General features: G+C 45.4%; 1 protein-coding gene across 1 annotated transcript in view; it reads right to left on the bottom strand.

The window, feature by feature from the left end:
- Positions 1–21,969, bottom strand: part of LOC122561956 (SAP30 binding protein) — an 86,214-nt gene that overhangs the window by 24,940 nt on the left and 39,305 nt on the right. The window contains exon 4 of the mRNA XM_043714290.1: positions 1,532–1,553. Coding sequence (XP_043570225.1) covers positions 1,532–1,553 — 22 coding nt within the window. The remainder of the gene's footprint in view (positions 1–1,531; positions 1,554–21,969) is intronic.

Below are 21,969 nucleotides of genomic sequence, written 5' to 3'. Positions count from 1 at the left end.
GTGGGCCGAAGGGCCTGTTCTGTGCTGTATTGTCCTATGTTCTATGTTCAACTGGCTTATTTGATGGTGAGTCTGTTTACTCTGATCTTGCTACAATCAGAGATCGAGTAGTACACCAATGGCTTTGCACATCTTCCAGGTGCCTGCTGGCATGTGCAAGCCAGTAGGTATCTGCTGGTCAAAAACAAAGAACTGCTGACACTGGAAATCGGAACCAACAATAGAAGTAGCTGGAGAAACTCAAACAGGTCTGACAGCATCTGTGGAGAGAAACAGAGTCAACGTTTCCTGTATTCGCTGCTCACAACATGGTCTCTTCGATAATGGGACATGAAGCACATTGTTATGGAATACCTATGTTAACCCCTAGTTTCTGAGTCCCTGACACTTCAACACACCACTGTGTTCCCTGGCCAATTCTGTCTTGGGTCTGCTGCAATGCTCCATTGAGGATCAACACAAGCTGAAGAACAGCACCTCATTTTCCACTTGGGGACCTTACAGCCTTTAGGATTCAATAATGAGTTCAATCATTTTAGGGCCTGAGCAGTTTCTTCCACATCTTTCTCCGAACCCCCGCATACCTGGCCTTGTCACCACATAGGCTGCTTTCATCACAGCCAACCCATTTTCACTCACCAATGGTCTGCATTCACAGCTTTTCTTTCTCCCCAGCATACCATTATCCATTCCTTTCTCTGCCCAACTACTGTTCTCGCTCTCTCTTTCAGAGCTCCATGTCCACCTTACATTTACTCATTTCTGCCCATCCCAATCTTCAGCATGTATGCCAACTTTTTCCTAGCTACAATCAGTTCTGAAGAAGGGTCACTGGACCCAAAACATTGACTCTGCTTTCTCTTCACAGATGCTGCCAGAGTTTCTCCAGCTGTTTGGTTTTGTTGTGGATGCCACCTGGTAATTTGTGTAATTTCTTGCTGGGGTCCGGGGTACTGGAAGTTACTGTTTTTCACTGGAGGCCACTGTGGACGTGCAGTCCTTATACACATCCATACCCCACAAGGATGGCCTTCAGCCTCTTTGTCTCCAACAGACCTAACCAGTCCCCCTTCACCAATACCCTCTTCTGCCTTGCCAAGCTAGTCCTTATTCCGGGTCAGTGGTGCTGGAAGAGCACAGCAATTCAGCCTGATGAAGGGCTTTTGCCCGAAATGTCGATTTTGCTGCTCGTCGGATGCTGCCTGAACTGCTGTGCTCTTCCAGCACCACTGATCCAGAATCTGGTTTCCAGCATCTGCAGTCATTGTTTTCACCAAGCTAGTCCTTACCCTGTTCCTTTAACTTCTCCCATTTCCTTCAAATCCAGTGGTTGGCCTGGGCACTCGGATGGGCCCCAGCAATGCCTGCCTCTTTGCCGTCTACATCGAACAGTCCCTCTTCAGTGTCTACACAGGCCCCAAGTCTTCTGCTGTTACATCGATGACGGCATTGGTGCAGCGTCCTGAACCCAGACTGAACTGGAGCAGATCATCGACTTCACCCACAACTTCCACCCCACCCTCAAACTCACTTGGTCCTTCTCGGACACCTCCCTCCTCTTTCTTGACCTCTCCATTTCCATCTCCGGCAACAGTCTCCAGACGGGACATTTACTATAAACCCACAGACTCTCACAACTATCTGGACTACATCTCCGTCGGGCGGCACGATGACTCAGTGGTTAGCACTGCTGCCTCACAGTGCCAGGGATCCAGGTTCGATTCCAGCCTTGGGTGAATATCTGTGTGGAGTTTGCACATTCTCCCTGTGTCTGTGTGGGTTTCCTCCCACAGTCCAGAGATGTGCAGGTCAGGTGAATTGGCCATTCTAAATTGTCCATAGTGATAGGTGCATTAGTCCAAGTGGGTTACTCTTCGGAGGGTCGGTGTGGACCTGTTGGGCCAAAGGGCCTGTTTCCACACTGTAGGGAATCTATTCTAATCTAAATCTAATCTCCTCCCACCCCGTACCCTGCAAAATCTCCATCCTGTTCTCCCAATTCCTCTGCCTCTGCTGCATCTGCTTGGATGAGGAGACATTCCACTCCCAAGCATCCCAGATGTCCACCTATTTTGAACAATGTGCTTTTCCCTATTCCCCCCCCCGGTACCATGCCCTGCAACTGGAAAAGATGCAAAACCTGCTGGCACACCACCCCCCTCACCTCCATCTAGGGCCCCAACCAGTCCTTCCAGGTGAGGCAGAGGTTCACCTGCCTCTCTTCCAACCTGGTTTACTGTATCTGGTGCTCCTGCTGTGGTCTTCTCTACACTGGGAGACCAAACGTAAGCTAAGAGAATGTTTCATCAAGGATCTCAGTTGGGCCCGCAGGGGCCAACCTGACCTCCTAGTCACTGCCCATTTTAATTCCCCTTCTCACTCCCTTTCCGACATGACTCCCTTTCCGACATGACCATCCTTGACCTCCTCCATTGCCACAAGGAGTCACAAAGCAAATTGGAGGAACAACACCTCATCTTCCGCCTGGACAGCCTATAGCCGGAGTACTCAACATTGAGTTCTCCAGTTTCAAATAACCTCCCTTCCCATCACCCGACTCTCTTCCCAGCCCCTCTCCCCATATTCCTTTCATCGCCCCTTCCTTCCTGCCACCAACCATTGACCAATCAGCTCATACCCTCGAACTGTGTTCACCTATTCTTATCTCACCACCCTGCCCCCACCACCCCACACCTTTTATCTACAGCTCCCCTTAAGCCCACCCAAGTCCTGAAGAAGGATTAGACGCAAACGTTGACTTCTCCATCTCCTGATGCTGCCTGGCTTACTGTTCTTCCAGCCTCCTGCTTGTCTACCTCTACGCTGGTAATTTGTTGCAGTCAAGTCTACTTGTGTCCTCACATAACATCCACACCCATACATGAAGGATAAAACCAGTGGTGAAGGCCATTAACTCGATAAAACAATTAGCAAGCAGAAACATGATATGACTGGACTGAATAAGCAGCTAAAACCACACAGAGAAGCACAACCAAAGACAGAGAACAGTCTGCACATTTTAATGATAGTACAATGATGTATTTTTGCATGGGGTCTACTCAGCCTATTGCACTATGCAGTTGGGAGCACTTGCACAAAGAGTGAACTGGACACCATTTGCACCCTGGGGTGAAATTCTTTGTAACAAATACTAACAATACTAGATTCACACAGGATTAAAAGCTGTCACTGACAATAGGCTGCCATGGCAACACTGCACTCTGCATTTACTTTTTCCCATTTTTTTCACTTTTCTACAGTTCTGCCCCTCTTTTGTCCTGGAACGTTCTCAACCACACCCATTTCAATTGGCAATAGAATCCAGGTGTTGCACAGTAAGATTGAGGAACTGGTTGCCTTGGTGACTACTCATTAGGGACTTCCTGTCAAGTAAAGAAAGCAAAAAATGTGCAGCCTGAAGCAGACACCGCCCTGAAGAAGCAAGTTGCGCTAATCATCGAGAACACCACCCAGTACACAGCCTGCCTAGCTAACCATGTCAGCTTGATTCATCAGACTGTGTCGTCACACTGTAAGAATGCAAGGCCCTAAGAGATACATTCAGCAGGGAGTGGCATGACAGGTAGTGGTACAGCAGCAGTAGCAAGGTACTGCTCACTCAGCAAGTGGGGAAACACTGTAGGACAAAGCAAGCTACTTTCTCATCATTCCAGATAAATCATATTTCACAATTGGGAAATTATAATATTGTTCATTAGTCTGTGCTGACTCAGCTGCTGTTGGCTGCACAGGACTGCAGTCTCTACAGTACAGTGACTGGGAAAGACAAAAAGAAGCTAGAATCCCATTATTTATGGTTTTCGTGCACCTTTACTGGAAGCTATCACCTATCCCCCTCAACTCCACACAGGGAGAGTGGCACCCATCCCTCAACTCCACGAGGACTGATACCTATATCTCAACTCCCTGCGTGCCTATCCCTCTGTGCCCAGCAGAGACACTATCTCCCATCCTTCCCCTCAAAGAAAGTTTTGTCCAGAGGCTAACATTCTCTGTAAACTGTTGGAATATATGGTTGCACAGAATCAGGGGTCAGAGTTTCAGAATAAAGGATAATCATTTGGATTGACGCAAGGAAGGATACTTTAACACAGAAAGTGTTGAACCTTCGGTAATTTCTACTGCAGGGGAATGTGCAGGTTAATTGTTGAGCATGCTCAAGACTGAGATTGATATTTCTTCATATTAAAAATATTAATAGGTATGGGGATAGCACAAGAACATGGTGGTAAATCTCATCGAATGGCAGAATGGGCACAAAGGGCTAAATGGCCTCTTCCTGCCCTATATCTTATGTTATGTTCTTGAATCAGAAATATGCTGCACAGATGAGTACAAGCTGTATTCCCTTTAAAATGCACACTTTTTAGCCATGGAAAGTTGGGCTTGTACCCATAGAATAGTCTGCATTTAAGCTTCTGCTAGGACTTATGTTTTAATGAGCTGCATAACTAGGAAATTAGAGAGCTCTTAAATTAAATACTGAGACATGCGATCAACTTTTGGAAAACGTAATGTATCAGCGTGTTGTGACCAGGAAAGAGAGAAATGGGAAATTATAAACAGACTGTGACAGCATCCTTGTACAAATGTAGGAATGAATCAACAGGCTAAAAAGACAAAAAAGTTCTGAATCTGAATATAACTCTTCGATTTAAAATGGGAAGGAAACAGAAAGTAGAAAACTAGGGGCCAGTTAGCTTAACATCTGTCATTTGGAAAATGTTAGAAGCTATTCTGAAAGAAGTCACAATAGGGCCATTAGATAAGTTTAAGGCAATCAGATAGAGTCAACATGGTTTTGTGAAAGTGAAATTTATGTTTAACCAATCTACTGGAGTTCTATGAAGCAACATATGCTGTGGATAAAGGGGAAATCAGTGGACTTACTGTAAGATTTCCAAAAGGCGTTTTATAAGGTTACACATCAAAGATTATTGAATAAAATAAGAGCTCGTGTTGTGGGGGATAACATATTGGCATAGATAGAAGATAGGTTAGCTAACAGGAAAGAGAAAGTTGGCATAAATGAGTCTTTTTCTGATTGGCAATATGTAATGGGTGTATGTCAGGGGGATTGGCACTGGGACCTGAACATTTTATAGTTATTTAAATGGTTTGGATGAAGAGACAGGAGGTATGGTTGCCAAATGTGTTGACGCTGGCAATATAAGTAAGAGGGCAAGCTGCAAAGAGGGCATAAAGGATCTATATAAGGATAGAGATCGATTAAGTGAGTGGGCAAAAAACTGAAAAATGGGATATTATGTGGGAAAATGTAAAATTGCCCATTTCAGTGGAAAGAATAAAAAAGATGTATACTATCTACAAGGTGACAGCTCAGAGCTCCAGTATGCAGAATCTACTTGTGTTGTTGATTTTTAAAAATGTGCTTATGGAATGCTCGTGTTTTTGCGGAGTTTTAACCTTTATTGGCCACCCGAATTGCTCTGGGAATGATGGTGGTGAACTACCTTCTTGAATCAGTATAGTCCTTAGGGCGTAGATAAACCAAAATGCTGGTAGGGAGAGTTCCTGGATTTTGACCAGGAAAGGAACAGTGATATAGTTCAAAGTCAGGATGATTTGTGACTTGAAGGGGAATTTGCAGATGGTCATGGTCCAATACATCTGCAGTCCTTGACCACCCAGGTGATACATGTTGTAGGTTGGAAGTTGCTGTTGGCGAACCCTGGGTGAGTTAATGCAGTGCATCTTGTAAATGTATGAACTGCTGGTGATGGTGAAGGGAGTGAAGGATGAAGGGGTTAAGTGATGCCAATCAAGCAGACTGTTTTGTCCCAGATTACATCAAGCTTCTCAAGTGTTGATGGAGCTGCTTTCATTGAGGCAAGTGGAGAGTACTCCATCACACTCCTAGCATGTATCTGATAATCAGCAATTGGATCTGTCCTGCCTTTTGTGTATAGGACATACTAGATAACATTGCTCCAATTCACTTTTGTGATTCTGACATGGTGACTGGCTAGTTGACTAAGGCATTTAAACTGGCAACTCACAGACATAACAATGAGAGAGGTTTCACATTGTAATGTTAGTGCTGGACCACATGATAGTTACTACCAAAACAGCTGGCTAAGGTGCTGAGAGTTACAGAAGATGGACGAAATTGCAGTTGGGTCAGTGGAATATTGCATAGAAGAGGGGAGAGTTGGGATCAGGCCTTGTGTATACACTCTGTTATTGCACTAATAAATCAGAAGAAGGTTGGATTTCATGGATGTCGATTAGGGCTGGAACAGATCCAGGGCAGCTGCAATCCGTGCTAAGGTATAAAGGTACACAGACACACCCAGCCAAAGGCAGACAAGTTGCAACCTGCTCACAATTCAAAACTTATTCTGGATCTTTAGGTAAACATTGTACTTCAGGTTATCAACCCAAACCATAACATAGCTGGAATAACTTCTGAGACAGTTTGTAGCACAATGATACATTCTAAGTTCATTATCAATAGATGAAATGCTACGTCAGCTTCTCAATTTCTTAACTGACCCCTTTAGCTATACTCCTGGTCTTGGTGATTGGATGGTCATGTCCCTCAGGTACTAGCATATACTTTGGTATCACACAAGAGATTACTCTCCTAGATGAGCCCAGACATTGAATACTGACTGTGGCAGACATGTCTCATTGTACCACTAGTTATTGTTCACAGATAGGCATCTTTTACAGGAGTCATTTGAGAGCAATCAGAAATGAGAAGACTGGCAACTTTCTCAGTCGCTAGCCCAATGACACTTATGACAAGTGCTAGCAGATTCAAAATTGAACTGAGGTCTACCTGAACCCATTAATTTCCTTGATCCTGACATCAGTCTAATAATAACTATTAGTTTTTAATCTACCCTTTACACAACATCATATTCGGTTTAAAGGGTTTCCCTAAATTTATATTTTAAGCTTGTATAAAACTATTTCATGTTGAACTCTGTGAAACGTCCGCCTGAGTTTTATCCTGAACAGACATCATAGTTACGTTCAGCAAAAGACATCATCACCCTTATCATGGGCCATTCAGGGTGATAAACAGGAACAAAGAAAATTATAGCATAGGAACAGGCCCTTCAGCCCTCAAAGCCTGCACCGATCCAGATCCACTCTCTAAACCTGTTGCCTATTTTCTAAGGCTCTGTATCCCTCTGCTCCCTGCCCATTCATGTATCTGTCCAGATATATCTTAAATGATGCTGTTGCGCCCGCCTCTAGTAACTCTACTAGCATCACGTACAAGGTACCCACCATCCTCTGCATAAAGAACTTTCCATACATACCTCCCTTAAACATTTCCCCTTTCACTTTGAACTTGTTACCCTGTCCCGATCTCAAACAAGTATGCAATTTTGGAAACTAGGTAGTGATGGACTCTCAGGGGAATGTAGCACTGATAGCCAGATATCTGGTACTGAGCTTGGCTCGAATGTAACAAGAGCTATGTCAGGTTCCAAGTGATCGATTGTGATAGGGGACTCTCTAGTCAGAGGCACATACAGACATTTCTGTGGCTGACAACGAGACATCAGAATGGCGTGTTGCCTCCCTGATGCCAGGATCAAGGATGTCTTGGAGAGGGTGCAGAATATTCTCAAAAGGGAGAGGGACCAGCAGGAGTTTGTTGCACACATTGGAACTAACAACACAGGAAGAGGAAAGGTTGAGATTCTGAAGAGGGAATATAAGAAGTTAGGTAGGAATTTAAAAAGGAAGTCCTTGAGGATAATAATATCTGGATTACTCCCAGTGAGTGGCTAGGGAGCCAGGGAGATAGTAAGGAAAGACATCAGTGTGAGACTGGTGCCATTGGGAAAAGGGACAAGTCAAATAGTCAGGGCAGGCAGGAACAAAGCAGAGAACGAAGTCAGACTGATAAATTAAACTGCATTTATTTCAATGTAACAGGCCTGACAAGTAAGGCAGATGAACTTGGTGCATGGGTGGCAACATGAGAATGGAATATCATAGTGATTTCAGACATGGCTCAGGACTGGCAGCTTAATGTTCCAGGGTTTAGATGCTATAGCAAGGATAGAAAGGGCAGCAAGACAGGAGGAGGAGAGGCATTTTTGATTAGGGATAGTATTAGAGTTGTACTTAAGGAAGATATTCCTAGGAATACATCCAGGGAAGTCATTTGGGTGGAACTGAGAAATAAGGAAGGGATGATCACCTTATTGAGATTCCCCCACAATGGTCATCGGGAAATTGAGAAACACATTTGTAAGGAGGTCTCAGTTATCTGTAAAAATAATAGTGTATATGGTAGGGGGTTTTAACTTTCCAAACATAGACTGGGACTGCCATAATGTTAAGAGCTTGGATGGAGAGGAATTTGCTAAGTGCGTACAAGAAACTTTTTCAATTCAGTATGTGGATGTACCTACTAGGGAAGGTGCAAAACTTGACCTACCCTTGGGAAATAAGGCAGGCCAAGTGACTGAGGTGTCAGTGGGGGAGACTTTGGGGCCAGCGACCATAATTCTATTAGTTTCAAAATAATAATAGAAAAGGATAGACTGGATCTATAAGTTAAAGTTCTTATTTGGAGGAAGGCCAATTTTGATGGTATTAGACAAGAACTTGCAGTTGCGGACAGAGGTTTGCAAGTAAAGGGACAGCTGGAAAATGGGAAGCCTTCAAAAAAATAAGACAATGGGAGTCCAGAGACAGTACGTTCCTTTTAAGGTGAAGGATAAGGCTGGTAGGTGTAGGGAATGCTGGATGACTAGAGAAATTGAGGTTTTGGTGAAGAATAAGAAGGAAACACATATCAGATCTCGACAGCAGAGATCAAATGCAGTAGGAGTATACTTAAGAGGGAAATCAGAAGGGCAAAAAGGGATTCTACAAATACATTAAGGACAAAAAAGTAACTCGGGAGAAAATAGGGCCCCTCAAAGATCAGCAAGGCCACTAATGTATGGAACTGCAGGAGATAGGAGAGATACTAAATGAACATTTTGCATCAGTATTTACTGAAAAGGATATTGAAGACGCAGAACGTGGGGAAATAAATTGTGATATCTTGAAAATTGTCCATATCACAGAGGTGGTGGTGCTATGGCTTAAAACACAAAGTTGATAAATTCCCGGGTTCTGATCAAATGTACCCTAGAACCCTTTGAAAAGCTAGGGAAATTCTTGCTGAGATATTTGTATCATCCACAGTCAAAGGTCAGATGCTGGAAGACTGGAGTTTGGCTAACGTGATGACACTATTTAAGAAAATTGGTAAGAAAAAGCCAGGGAATTATAGACCAGTGAGCCGAAAATCAATGGTGGGCAAGTTGTTGGAGGGAATCCTGAGGGACAGGATCTGCATGTATTTGGAAAGGCAAGGACTGACTAAGGATAGTCGATATGGCTTTGTGCGTGGGAAATCATGTCTCACTAACTTAATTGAGTTTTTTGAAGATGTAACAAAAAGAACTGATGAGGGCAGGACGGTGGATGTGATCTCTTTGACTTCAGTAAGGCATTCGACATGGTTCCTCATGGCAGACTGGTTACCAAAGGTTAGATCACAGTGAATTCAGGCAGAACTAGCCATTTGGATACAGAACTGGCTTGAAGGTAGGAGATGAAAGGTGATGGAGGAGGGATGCTTTTTGGACTGGAGGCCTGTGACTGAGTACCACAATGATCGGGGCTGGATCCATTGTTTCTTGTCATATAAACATAGGAGGTATGATTAGTAAGTTTACAGATAACACTAAAATTGAATGTATTGTGGATAGCAAAGCTCAGAGTATAACAGGATCTTGATCAGATGGACCAATGACAGATGGGGTTTAACCTGAATAATTATGGGGTGCTGCATTTTGGAAAGGCAAATCAGAACAGGACTTATACACTTCATGGTAAATTCCTGGGGAGTGTTGCTGAACATTGAGACCTTGAAAGTTCCTTGAAAGTGAAGTCACAGATAGATAGGATAGTGAAGGTGGCGTTTGGTATGCTTTCCTTTATTGGTTAGTGCATTGAGAATAGGAGTTGGGTGGTACTATAGTGGCTGTACAGGACATTAGTTTGGCCACTTTTGGAATACCGTATTCAATTCTGGTCTCCCTGCTATAGGAAGGATATTGTGAAACAGAAAAGATTAACAAGGACATTGCCAGAGTTGAATGGTTTGAGCAGTAGGGAGAAGCTGAAGAGGAGCATTGCAGGCTGAGGGTTGACCTTATACAGGTTTACAAAATCATGAGGGGCATGAATAGGTTAAATAGACAAGGTCTTTTCCCCACTTTGGGGAGTCCAAAACTATAGGGCATTGGTTCAAGGTGAGAGGGGAAAGATTTAAAAGGGACATAAGAGACAATGTTTTCACGCAGAGGGTGGTGCGTGTATGGAATGAACTGCCAGAGGAAGTGGAGGCTGGTACAATTACAACATTTAAAAGGCATTTAGATGGGTATATGAATAGGAAAGATTTAGAGGGATATGGGCCAAATGCTGGGACTAAATTTATTTTGGAAATCTGGTCGGTAAGGTTGGACCGAAGGGTCTGTTTCTGGCTGTACATCTCTATGACTGTAAGTGACTCAATATCACCTTCTGGAGGAAGATTAGGTAATAAATGTTGCCCAAACCTGAGACACCAATATCACACGAGAAAATTAAAAAAAAAATCAAATATTTGATACCCAAAAACACTGCTGCTGGGCTGTGGCTTAGCAACTAATGCTCTCAGTGCTTTGTGCTTTCAAATGCTGCCCCAAAGATTTGAGCACATAATCCATCAGAGACTTCAACATAGAGTGTATTGTCAGTCATTTGGATGAGAGGTTAAAATGATGTCCTATCTGCTCTTGTGGGTAAAGTTAGGAAATCCCTAGGCACTGTTTCAAAAAACAGCAGGGATGTTTATCCTGGGGTCTTGATCAGTGTTTATCCCTGAACCAACAACATTGATAGGAACTCAGGTAATCAAGCCAAATGTTACATCAGTGTTTGTAGGTTCTTTCTATGTGGAAATCAGCAGCTACATTTCCTACACCACAACAGAGACTGCACATAAAAGGACTTCATTAGTCATAAAGCTGACTGGGTAGTCCTGAGGTGATCAAATGTGGTATCAATGCAACTTGTTTCAGGGCTTTAAACCTTATCATTACTTAAGAATTTTATCCAAATCGGTTAGGTCAGCGACAAAATACTACTGTAAAGTCAGCTAATGGTACGAGAGCTAAACATCAAAAATTCACAGCCCACAACTCAAAGACAATCAGCCGCAGCAGAAATATATCCAACTGCAATCCTGTGGCCTGACATGTCCACCAGGAACGGTCAAGCCAGCTGCTTCAATAGAGTGCTGGAGGTCATGCCAAGAGCAGCACCAGGATACCTAAAAATCAGGTGGCAATCTGGTGAAGCTACAAAAAAAAGTATATCAACACTAAATAGTAGAAGCAGTATGTGATAGAAATAAATGACCAATGGACCAGATCTATGCTCTGCAGATGTCAGATCCAATTATGAATGCTGGTGGACAATTGAACAACCAGTTGGAGGATAAGGATCCATGAGTATCCCAGCCTTAATGATGGAGGAACCCAGCACATCAAAATAAAAGATACAACTGAATCATTTTGCAATCAAGTTCAGCCAAAAATGTCAAGTGGATGATCCATCATGGCCTCCTTGTGAGGTTCTCAGCATCACAGGTGTCAGTTTTCAGCAAAGTTGATTCACTCCATGTGACATCAGGAAGGGCTCAATAATAACCTTCTCACTGATGGTCAGTTTGTGCTGTAGTACCAACCAGATTTTGACCTCATTAGACTGTGACCTTGGTCCAAACATGGACAAAAGAGCCAACCTCCAGAAGGGAAATGAGAATTACAGCTATTAACATCAAGGGAATATTTCACTGAATGTGGTATCAAGGAGCCCTGGCAAAACTGGAGTCAATGGGAGTTGGAGGGAAACTCTCTACTGGTTAGAGTCATACTCAGCTTAGAGGAAGATGGGTTGGATTAGATTAGATTAGATTCCCTACAGTGTGCAAACAGGCCCTTCGGCCCAACCAGTCCACACCAACCCTCCAAAGAGTAACCCACCCAGACCCATTTCCCTCTGACTAACGCACCTAACACTATGAGCAATTTAGCATGGCCAATTCACCTGACTTGCACATCTTTGGACTGTAGGTGGAAACCGGAGCACCTGGAGGAAACCCACGCAGACACAGGAAGAATGTGCAAACTCCACACAGACAGTCACCCGAGGCTGGAATCAAACCTGGGACCATGGTGCTGTGAGGCAGCAGTGCTAACCACTGAGCCACCGTGCTGCCCATTATTGGAAGTCAATCATCTTGGTCAGAAGACAGCATTGCTGGAGCTCCCATGTCCACACCACTTCAATGACCTCCTTCTATCATGAGGTCTGAAATGGACTTGTCCACTGATGATTGCAGCATTTTTATTGTCATATGCAACTCTTCAGATACTGATCAGCTCAAATCTAAATGCAACAAGTCTTCTGACTGTAGTGGGACTATCTTATGAGGGGAGGTTGAGTGGGTTTGTCCTGTATTCATTAGAATATAGAAAAATGAGTGGTGACCTTACTGAGGCATACAAGACTCTTTAGGGGACTTGAAAGTTTAGATGCAGAAAGGTTGCTTCCTCTTGTGGGTGAGTCTAAGACCAGAGGCTGTAATTTCAATATAACAGATTACATACTTGGAACAAATGAGGAGGAATTTCATCTCTCGGGCTAGTGAATCTTTGGGTTCCTTTATTGCAGAGGGCTCTTGAGGCTAGATTATTATAGGCTGCAATAGATTTTTAATTAGTCTGGGAATCAAGGGTTATGTAGAGAAGGATGGAAAATGGAGTTGAGGATAGCTGGGTGACCATCAAGAGAGCAAAAGGTAATAGGCAGACAGTGCAGGGATTCCTGTGGCTGTCCACCTCAACAATAAGTATACTGGTTTGGATACTGTTTGTGGAACATGACCTACCAGAAGAAAGCCTCAGCGGCCAGGTCTCTGGTATTGAACCTGGCTCCGTGCCTCAGAAGGAAGTGGAGAGAATAGTAGCATATTAGTGATAGAAGATTCAATGGTTAGAGTGTCACAAAGCTAGTCCTTTTTGTCCTAAAAGCTGATCCTTGGCTCAAGGATACTTTGTCCTTGATTTTGTTTCAGAGGGGTAATAAACCAGGCCGGGCTCTGATCAGACTGGTTTGATACAGAAATGAAAAAGATTTTGAGAGGCCTTTTGTTTATAAGTAAACAAATGAGACTTTGGGCCAAAGTGGTCATGTTTTAGAAGTGACCTGTAACTTGAAAGGGGAATGGTCAGCTCTCTAGCTGAGCAGTTTAGTTCAGTCCAGAACTATTTGGGAGTTCAACAGTGAGTTGTGTGGAAACTCTCTCTTTTGCCCTTGTAACTTCAACTTGCGGGCATCTGACCCTTTTTTGTACTGTGTTTTAAAGGGGGCTTGCTTATTGCGACTGTTGTATATATTCAGAACTGCGTATGCAAGTCTAGTTTGGATTGACTGAGTTCTGTCGGGGTTCTTCAGTCTGTTCTGTGTTTCATTGTGTAATTTTGTGAATAAATTTTTTTTGTCTGTTTTAAACCTGGTAGTCAACCTTGCTGACTTAATCCAGGTAATTTTCACTGTCCACTTACCCAAACAAATTGCAAATTATGGTCTGGGCTGCCTGCGTAAGAATGTTTTGAGTGGTCTGGCCTAGTCTATAACAAGAGGAACAGACAGGAGATTCTGTGGTCATGAACAAGACTCCCGGACGGCATGTTGCCTCCTGGGTGCCAGGGTCAGAGATCTCGGATTAAGTCTGCAGGATTCTTAAGGGGGAGGGGAGCAGCCAGAAGTCATGGCACACATCGGGACCAATGACATAGCTAGGAAAAAGGATGAAGACCTGAGAAGAGACTTTAGGGAGTTAAGTTGGAAGCTAAAAGGCAGGACGAGCAGAGAAATCTCAGGATTTCTACTGGTGCCACAGGCTAGTGAGGCTAGGAACACAACATAAGTGCAGGTTACACACATGGCTGGTGTAGGAAGGAGAGCTTCAGATATGTGGATCATTGGGATATCTTCTGGGGAACATGGGACCTGTACAAGGTGAACAGGTTGCACTTGAACTGGAGGGGTACCAATATCCGGGGTGGGAGGTTTGCTAGAGCTCTTTGGGAAGGTTTAAACTAATTTGGCAGGGGGGTGGAAACTGGAGCTACAGATCTGAGGATAGATTAACTAATGAACAGGCAGATACAGTGTGCAGAGAGTCTGTGACGAAAGATAGACATTGACAGGCGAAGTTGCAGTCAGTGTGATGTGTTGAAGTGTGTCTACTTTAATGCAAGAAGTATCAGGAATTAGGGTGATGAACTTAGAGCATGGATCAGTACTTGGAACTAGGATGTTGTGGCCATTATAGAGACTTGGATATCACAGGGGCAGAAATGGTTGTTGGATGTTCCAGGGTTTAAATGTTTCAAAAGGAATGGGGAGGGTTTTAAAAGAGCTGGGTTTTAAAAGCTAATCAGGGATAGTATCACAGCTACAGAAAGGGAGGTCATTGAGGAGAGTTTGTCACAGTGTCAGCTTGGGTGGAAGTCAGAAACAGGAAAGAAGCAGTTGCTTTATTGGGAGTTTTCTACAAATCCCCCAACAGCAATAGAGACACTGAGGAGCAGATTTGGAGACAGATTTTGGAAAGGTGCAGAACTAACAGGGTTGTTGTAATGGGGGTTTTTAACTTTTCCAATATTGATTGGAATCTCCTGAGTTCAGATAGGTTGGATGGAGCAGTTTTTGTCAGGTGTATCCAAGAAAGTTTCCTGATTCAATATGTACATAAGCTGACTAGAGGGGAGACCATGTTGGATTTGGTGCTTGGCAATGAACCAGGCTAGGTGTCAGATCTCTCGGTGGGAGAGCATTTGGGTGATCGTGATCACAATTCCCTGACCCTTATTATGGTCATGCAGAAGGCTAGCAGCAGACGGTATGGGCAAGTATTTAACTGGAGAAAGGGGAATTACAATACTATTAGGCAGGAAGTGGGGCACCTAAATTGGGAGCATTCTCAGGGAAATGCACAACAGAAATGTAGAGGTTGTTTAGGGAGCACTTGCTGTGAGTGCTGGATAGATTGTGAAGAAACTTGGGTGACAAGGGATGTGGAACATCTAGTCAATAGGAAGAAGGAAGCTTACTTAAGGAGAAGGATGCAAGGATCAAGAGTTTTATAAGGTAGCCAGGAAGGGACTGAAGAACAGAATGGACTGAGGAGAGCTAGAATGGGGCATTAAAAAGCTTTAGTCAGTAGGATTAAGGAAAACCTTAAGGCATTCTCCAATTATATGAGGAAAAGAGGATTTCCAAAGTGAGGGTAGGGCTGATCAGAGGAAACGTGTGGCTGGAGTCTGAGGAGGTAGGGGAGGTCCTTAATGTATACTTCAGTATTCAGTACTGAAAGGGACTTTGAAGTTCGTGAGGACAGTATGAAATAGGCTGATATGCTTGAACAGGTTGATGTTAAGAAAGAGGATGTGCTGAAAAGTTTGAAAGACATAAGGATAGAGGAGTCGCCTGGGATGCTGGGATATATCCAAGATTACTACGGGAAGCGAGGAAAAAGATTGCTGCGCCTTTGGCAATGATCTTTGTGTCCCAACTGTCTACTGGAGTAGTGCCAGATGATTGAAGTTGGCAAATGTTATTCCCTTGCTCAAGAAAGGGAATAGGGATAATCCTGGGATTTATAGACCAGTCAGTCTTACATCTGTGTTGGGCAAATTATTGGAGAGGATTCTAAGAGACAGGATTTTTGATTACTTGGAAAACTATAGCTTGATTAGAGTTAGTCAGCATGGCTTTGAGAGAGGCAGGTCATGCCTCACAAGCTTTATGGAATTCTTTCTGAGGATGTGACAAAACACACTGATGAAGGTAGAGCGGTGGATGTGGTGTACATGAATTTTAGCACCGTGTTTGATAAAGTTACCCATGGTAGGCTCATTCAGAAAGGAGGCATGGGATAAAGGGAAATTTGGCTGTCTGGATACAGAATTGGCTAGCCCATAGAAGACAGAGGACGGTAGTAGATGGAAAGTATTCAGCCTGGAGCTCAGTGACCAGTGGTGTTCCACAGGGATCTGTTCTAGAACCTCTGCTGTTTGTGATTTTTATAAATGACTTGGATGAGGAAGTGGAAGGGTGGGTGGGTAAGTTTGCTGATGACATGTAGGTTGTTGGAGTGGTGGATCGTGTGGACGGTTGTTGTAGGTTGCAACGGGACATTGACAGGATTCAGAACTGGGCTAAGAAGTGGCAGATGGAGTTCAACCTGGAAAAGTGTGAAGTGATTCATTTTGGAACATTGAATATGAATGCAGAAGACAGAGTTAAAAGCAGGATTCTTGGCAGTGAGGGGGAACAGAGGGATCTTGGAGTCCATGTCCATAGATCCCGCAAAGCTGCCAGCCATGTCGATATGGTTGTTAAGAAGGTGTATGGTGTACTGGCTTTCATTAGCAGGGGATTGAGTTGAAGAGCCGCGAGGTTATGCTGCAGCTCTATAGAGCCCTAGTTAGACTACACTTGGAATATTGTGTTCCATTCTGGTCGCCTCATTATAGGAAGGATGTGAAAGCTTGTGAGAAGATTTGTAGCTCGGGTGCTCGGTTGTTGTGGTTCTGTTCGCCGAGTTGGGGATTTGTGTTGGAGACGTTTCGTCCCCTGTCTCGGTGACATCCTCAGTGCTTGGGAGCCTCCTGTGAAGCGCTTCTGTGATGTTTCCTCCGGCTTTTGTAGTGGTTTGAATCTGCTGCTTCCGGCTGTCAGTCACAGCTGTCCGTTGCAGTGGTCGGTATATTGGGTCCACGTATATTGACAACGGAACGAGGACATGCCGCAACCCAAAGGACTAGCCACACTACCATACATCAAGAGCATTTCCGAACTGACAGCCAGACTACTGCGACCACTAGGACTCATATCAGCACACAAACCAACAGCCATTCTCAGACAACAACTCACCAGAACGAAGGACCCGATACCCAGCATGAGCAAAACCAATGTAGTGTACAAAATCCCATGCAAGGACTGCACAAAACACTTCATAGGACAAACAGGAAGACAGCTAACAATCCGCATCCATGAACACCAACTAGCCACGAAACGACACGACCAGCTATCCCTCGTAGCCACACACGCAGACGACAACCAACATGAATTCGACTGGGACAACACTACTATTATAGGACAAGCCAAACAGAGAACAGCCAGGGAAGTCCTTGAGGCATGGCACTCATCCACAGATTCAAATCAATAAGCACATCGACCTGGACCCAAAATACCGATCACTGCAGCGGACAGCTGGAACTGACAACCGGAAGCGGCAGAGACAAACCACTACAAAATGCCGGAGGAAAGATCACAGAAGCGCTTCACAGGAGGCTCCCAAGCACTGAGGATGTCACCTAGACAGGGGACGAAACGTCTGCAACACAAATTCCCAGCTCAGCGAACAGAACCACAATAAGGATGTGAAAGCTTTAGAGAGGGTGCAGAGGAGATTCACCAGGATGCTGCCTGGACTGGAGGGCATGTCTTATAAAGAAAGGTTGAGGGAGCTAAGGCTTTTTTCATGGGAGTGAAAAAGAATGAAAGGTGGCTTGATAGAGATGTACAAGATTATGAGAGGCATAGATATAGTGAATAGTCAGAGACTTTTTACCATGGCAGAAACAAGGAGGGATACTTTTAAGGTGATTAGAGATAGGGTTAGGGGAGATGTCAGAGGTCAGTTTTTCACACAGAGAGTGGTGGGTGTGTGGAATACACTGCCAATGATGGTAGTAGAGTCAGATACATTAGGGACTTAAGCGACTCTTGGTTTGGCACATGGATGATAGTAAAATAAAGGGTATGTGGGTTAGCTTGATCTTAAGAGTCAGATAAAAGGTTGGCACAACATTGAGGGCTGAAGGGCCTGTACTGTTCTATGTTCTATTCAGTTCCCATCCCCGGTTACCCTGCAGCCGTCTCTCCATAATTATATCGTACCTGTTTACATCTATCGGCGTGATTAGTTCATCCACTTTACTGCAAATGCTCCAAACATTTCTTCAATGCACTTTTCCCCCCACAATGTACATTTCCCTAAATGTGATTAACCATTGGACAGTGGTTAGCATCCCTGCCTCACAGCACGACGGACCCGTGTTCAATTGCAGCCCAGGGTGACTGTCTGCATGGAGCTTGCACATTCTCCGTGTCTGCGCGGGTTTCCTTCGGGTGCTCTGGTTTCCTCCCATAATTCAAAGATGTGTCGGTTATGTAAACTGGCCATGCTAAATTGCCTATAGTGTTCAGGGATGTGTAGGTTAGGTGCATTAGTCAGGGGTAATTGTAAAGTAATAGGGTAGGGGAATGGGTCTGAGTGGGTTACTCTTTGGAGAGTCGGTGTGGACTTGTTGTGCTCAAGGGCCTGTTTCCACACTGTCGGGATTCTATGATGATCAGATCAGCTATGATTCAGTGAATGGCGGCGGAATCTTGATGGGCTGAAATGCTCTGTGCTTACATCGTCTAGTCTTATGGACATGCAACTTTCTCTTCTTTACATTAAGTAGCATCACCATTGCTGAATCCACTACTATCAACACCCTGAGAGTACTAAGGATCAGGAGCTGAACTGGAAACACAAATAACTACACAGCCTATAAGAACAGGTCAGAGGCAGGGAAACCTAGAGAAAGTCATACTCTAGGTTTCCTTGCCTCTGACCTAGAGAAACCTAATGGGCGCATGGTGGCTCAGTGGTTAGCACTGCTGCCTCACAGCACCAGGGTCCCAGGTTCAATCTCAGCCTCGGGCGACTGGCTGTGTGAAGTTTGACATTCTCCCTGTGTCTGCGTGGGTTTCCTCCGGGTGCTCCAGTTTCGTCCCACAGTCAGATGAATTGGCCATGCTAAATTGGCCATAGTGCTGGGCGCATTAGTCATAGAGAAATGGGTATGGGTGGGATTCCCTTCGGAGGGTCAGTGTAAACTGGTTGGGCCTAAGGGCCTGTTTCCACACAGTAGGGAATCTAATCTAATCTAATTCACTTCCTGAATCCCCGAAACCTGTCTACCATCTATGAGGTATAAATCAGGAGTGCAACAGAGTACTCCCGATTAGCATGGACGAGTGCGGCCCCAACAACACAAAGCAGCCTGCTTGACTGACACCCCCATCTACCACCGTCAACATTCACTCCTTCTGCCATCAATGCTCAGTGACAGCAGTGCTTACCAGATGCACTCTTTATTAAGGATTCAAAATTCACTCCGGATCTTGAGCACATAACCTAAGCAGATATATTGGTGCATTAGTGAGGGAGTGGCTCTCTCAAACGTTACCTGCTGCAGTGTTCTATTGCAGTTCAAAATCAGACCAAAAGGCAGTCGCTGCTGTGTCTTGGGCACTTTACAATCTTGAGGACTTGTGACTTGAATTCATCAAATTTAGATCATAATCTGGGCACCCATTTGTTTTATTCATGTTTGTTATTTTGTTTTTCTCTTTTGTTTCTGTCATTTTTGGATCGATGGCAGCTATTCAAGACCTTGCTACTCACACCTTCTTTGGAGTTATCTTTTGTTTCCTGACTTGAATCATCCCCGCTTCCTGTGGCCTTGCACTATGAAACCATTTGTCACTTAATCACTCCTGCCTTCCACACATCAGAGACCTTCCCTTTTGTTCTTAGTTCCACCCTCCTACTTTCACTTTCTCAAAACTTATTCCATTTCTAACTTTTGCGAGTTCTGGTCAAAGGTCACAGACATAAAACGATAACTGTTTCTCTATGGCTGCAGCCTAACTAAGAGTATTTCCAACATTTCCTTAATTCAGATTTCAAACATCTATGGTATCTTCATATAAGTAATAGCAAATTTTGAGAAGATTTGTAGCTCAGGTTGAGGTTCTGGATATAGGTAAGTAATAAATAATCACTGGTAGCCTAACAAACATTTACCCACAATTAATATTCAAAAAATATGATTGTTCTCACATTACAAGTAGTGGGGGCTTGCAAAATCCGGTGATATCTGTCTTTTTACTGTTTGATGGGACTGATCCAAAGGGATCTTTGACTACATCTAACTCCGTGTTGTCCCTGCTCAGAAAGCGTTTGATGGGGACAATGTTGAGGGACGTTTACTTTCAGTTTAAAAGAGTAGACAGAGCTTTACTCTGTAGCTAGTCCTGTGCTGTATCTGGGAGTGTTTAAAGCTTACACTGAATACCCTCACTGTAATTATATTCCAATACCAGCATGCGCATGCTTTAACTAGAAGAGTACAAAAGTTGAAGCATTTTTAAAGATCTGCAAGACATGAGAGAATAAATGAAATAAAGCTATTGCTTTACACATGCTTGATAGTAGTCAGCTTTTGTGATAAACTGTTAACTTCATATCAGTTAAGTCCATAGCTCAGTGATCCATAAAAGATTGAAAAACTGTAAAAACCAACAGTGCAAAATTCATAATTTAGGCTCTGTTCCTGAATCTATATTTCAATATTGGGCCAGGACCACTTTCCTGCATTTAGATGCAAAGCTTTCAGTTACAGCTAAGTATAAAGCCCACGCCATCACTGAGACAGCTCAAATACGTTGTAATTCCCTGGCAGAGGTTCAGAACACCATACCTGACTTACATAGATATAGAACCCTGCATCGCCCTGACACAGGCGCCTAACCCTGTATCACCCCGACACAGGCATTCAACCCTGCATCGCCCTGACACAGGCGCCGGACCCTGCACCGCCCCGACACAGGCGCCGGACCCTGCACCGCCCGGACACAGGCAGCGGACCCTGCACCGCCCGGACACAGGCAGCAGACCCTGCACCGCCCCGGCACTGGAACCGGACCCTGCAACACCCTGACACAAGCGCACAACCCTGCACCGCCCCAACACAGGCGCCGGACTCTGCACCACCCCGACACAGGTATCGGACCCTTCACTGCCCCGACACAGGCGCCGGACCTTGCACCGCCCTGACACAGGCGCCGGACCCAAAACTGCCCCGACACAGACGCCGGACCCTGCACCGCCGCAACACGTGCGCTGAACACTCCACTGCTCCGACACAGGCGCGGAACCCTGTACCACCCTGATACAGGCGCTGAGCCCTGCACCGCCCCGACACTGGCGCCGGACCCTGCACCGACCCCAACACAGGCGCCAGACCCTGCACCGCCCCTGACACAGGCGCCGGACCTCGCACCGCCCCGACACAAGCGCCGGACCCTGCACTGACCCCGACACAGGCGCCGGACCCTGCACCGCCCCGACACAGGCGCCGGACCCTGCACCGACCCCGACACAGGCGCCGGACTCTGCACCAACTCCAACACCGGCGCCGGACCCTGCACCAACTACAACACAGGCGCCGAACACTGCACCGTCCTGACACAGGCACCGGACCCTGTACAGGCCCGACACAGGCACCGGACCCTGTACAGGTCCGACACAGGCGCCAAGCTCTGCACCGCCCCGACACAGGCGCCGGACCCTGTACCGCCCCGATACAGGCGCACGACCCTGCAACGCCCATCACAGGCGCAGAACCCTGTACCACTCCGACACAGGTGCCGGACCCTGCACCGCCCCGATACAGGCGCCAGACCCTGCACTGACCCCGACACAGGCGCCGGACCCTGCACCGGCCCCGACACAGGCGCCGGACCCTGCATCGCCATGGCACAGGCGCCGGACCCTGCACCACTCTGACAGAGGCGCCGATCCCTGCACTGCCCGGACACAGGCACCGGACCCTGCACCGCCCCGACACAGGCGTCGGACCATGCACCGCCCCGGCACTGGAACCGGACCCTGCACCGCCCCGACACAGGCGCACAACCCTTCACCGCCCCAACACTGGC

The sequence above is a fragment of the Chiloscyllium plagiosum genome, chromosome 24 (genome assembly GCF_004010195.1).
Source record: "Chiloscyllium plagiosum isolate BGI_BamShark_2017 chromosome 24, ASM401019v2, whole genome shotgun sequence".
NCBI lineage: Eukaryota > Metazoa > Chordata > Chondrichthyes > Orectolobiformes > Hemiscylliidae > Chiloscyllium > Chiloscyllium plagiosum.
Note: the sequence above shows the minus strand (reverse complement) of the source record. Positions and strands in the feature narration are given on the sequence as shown.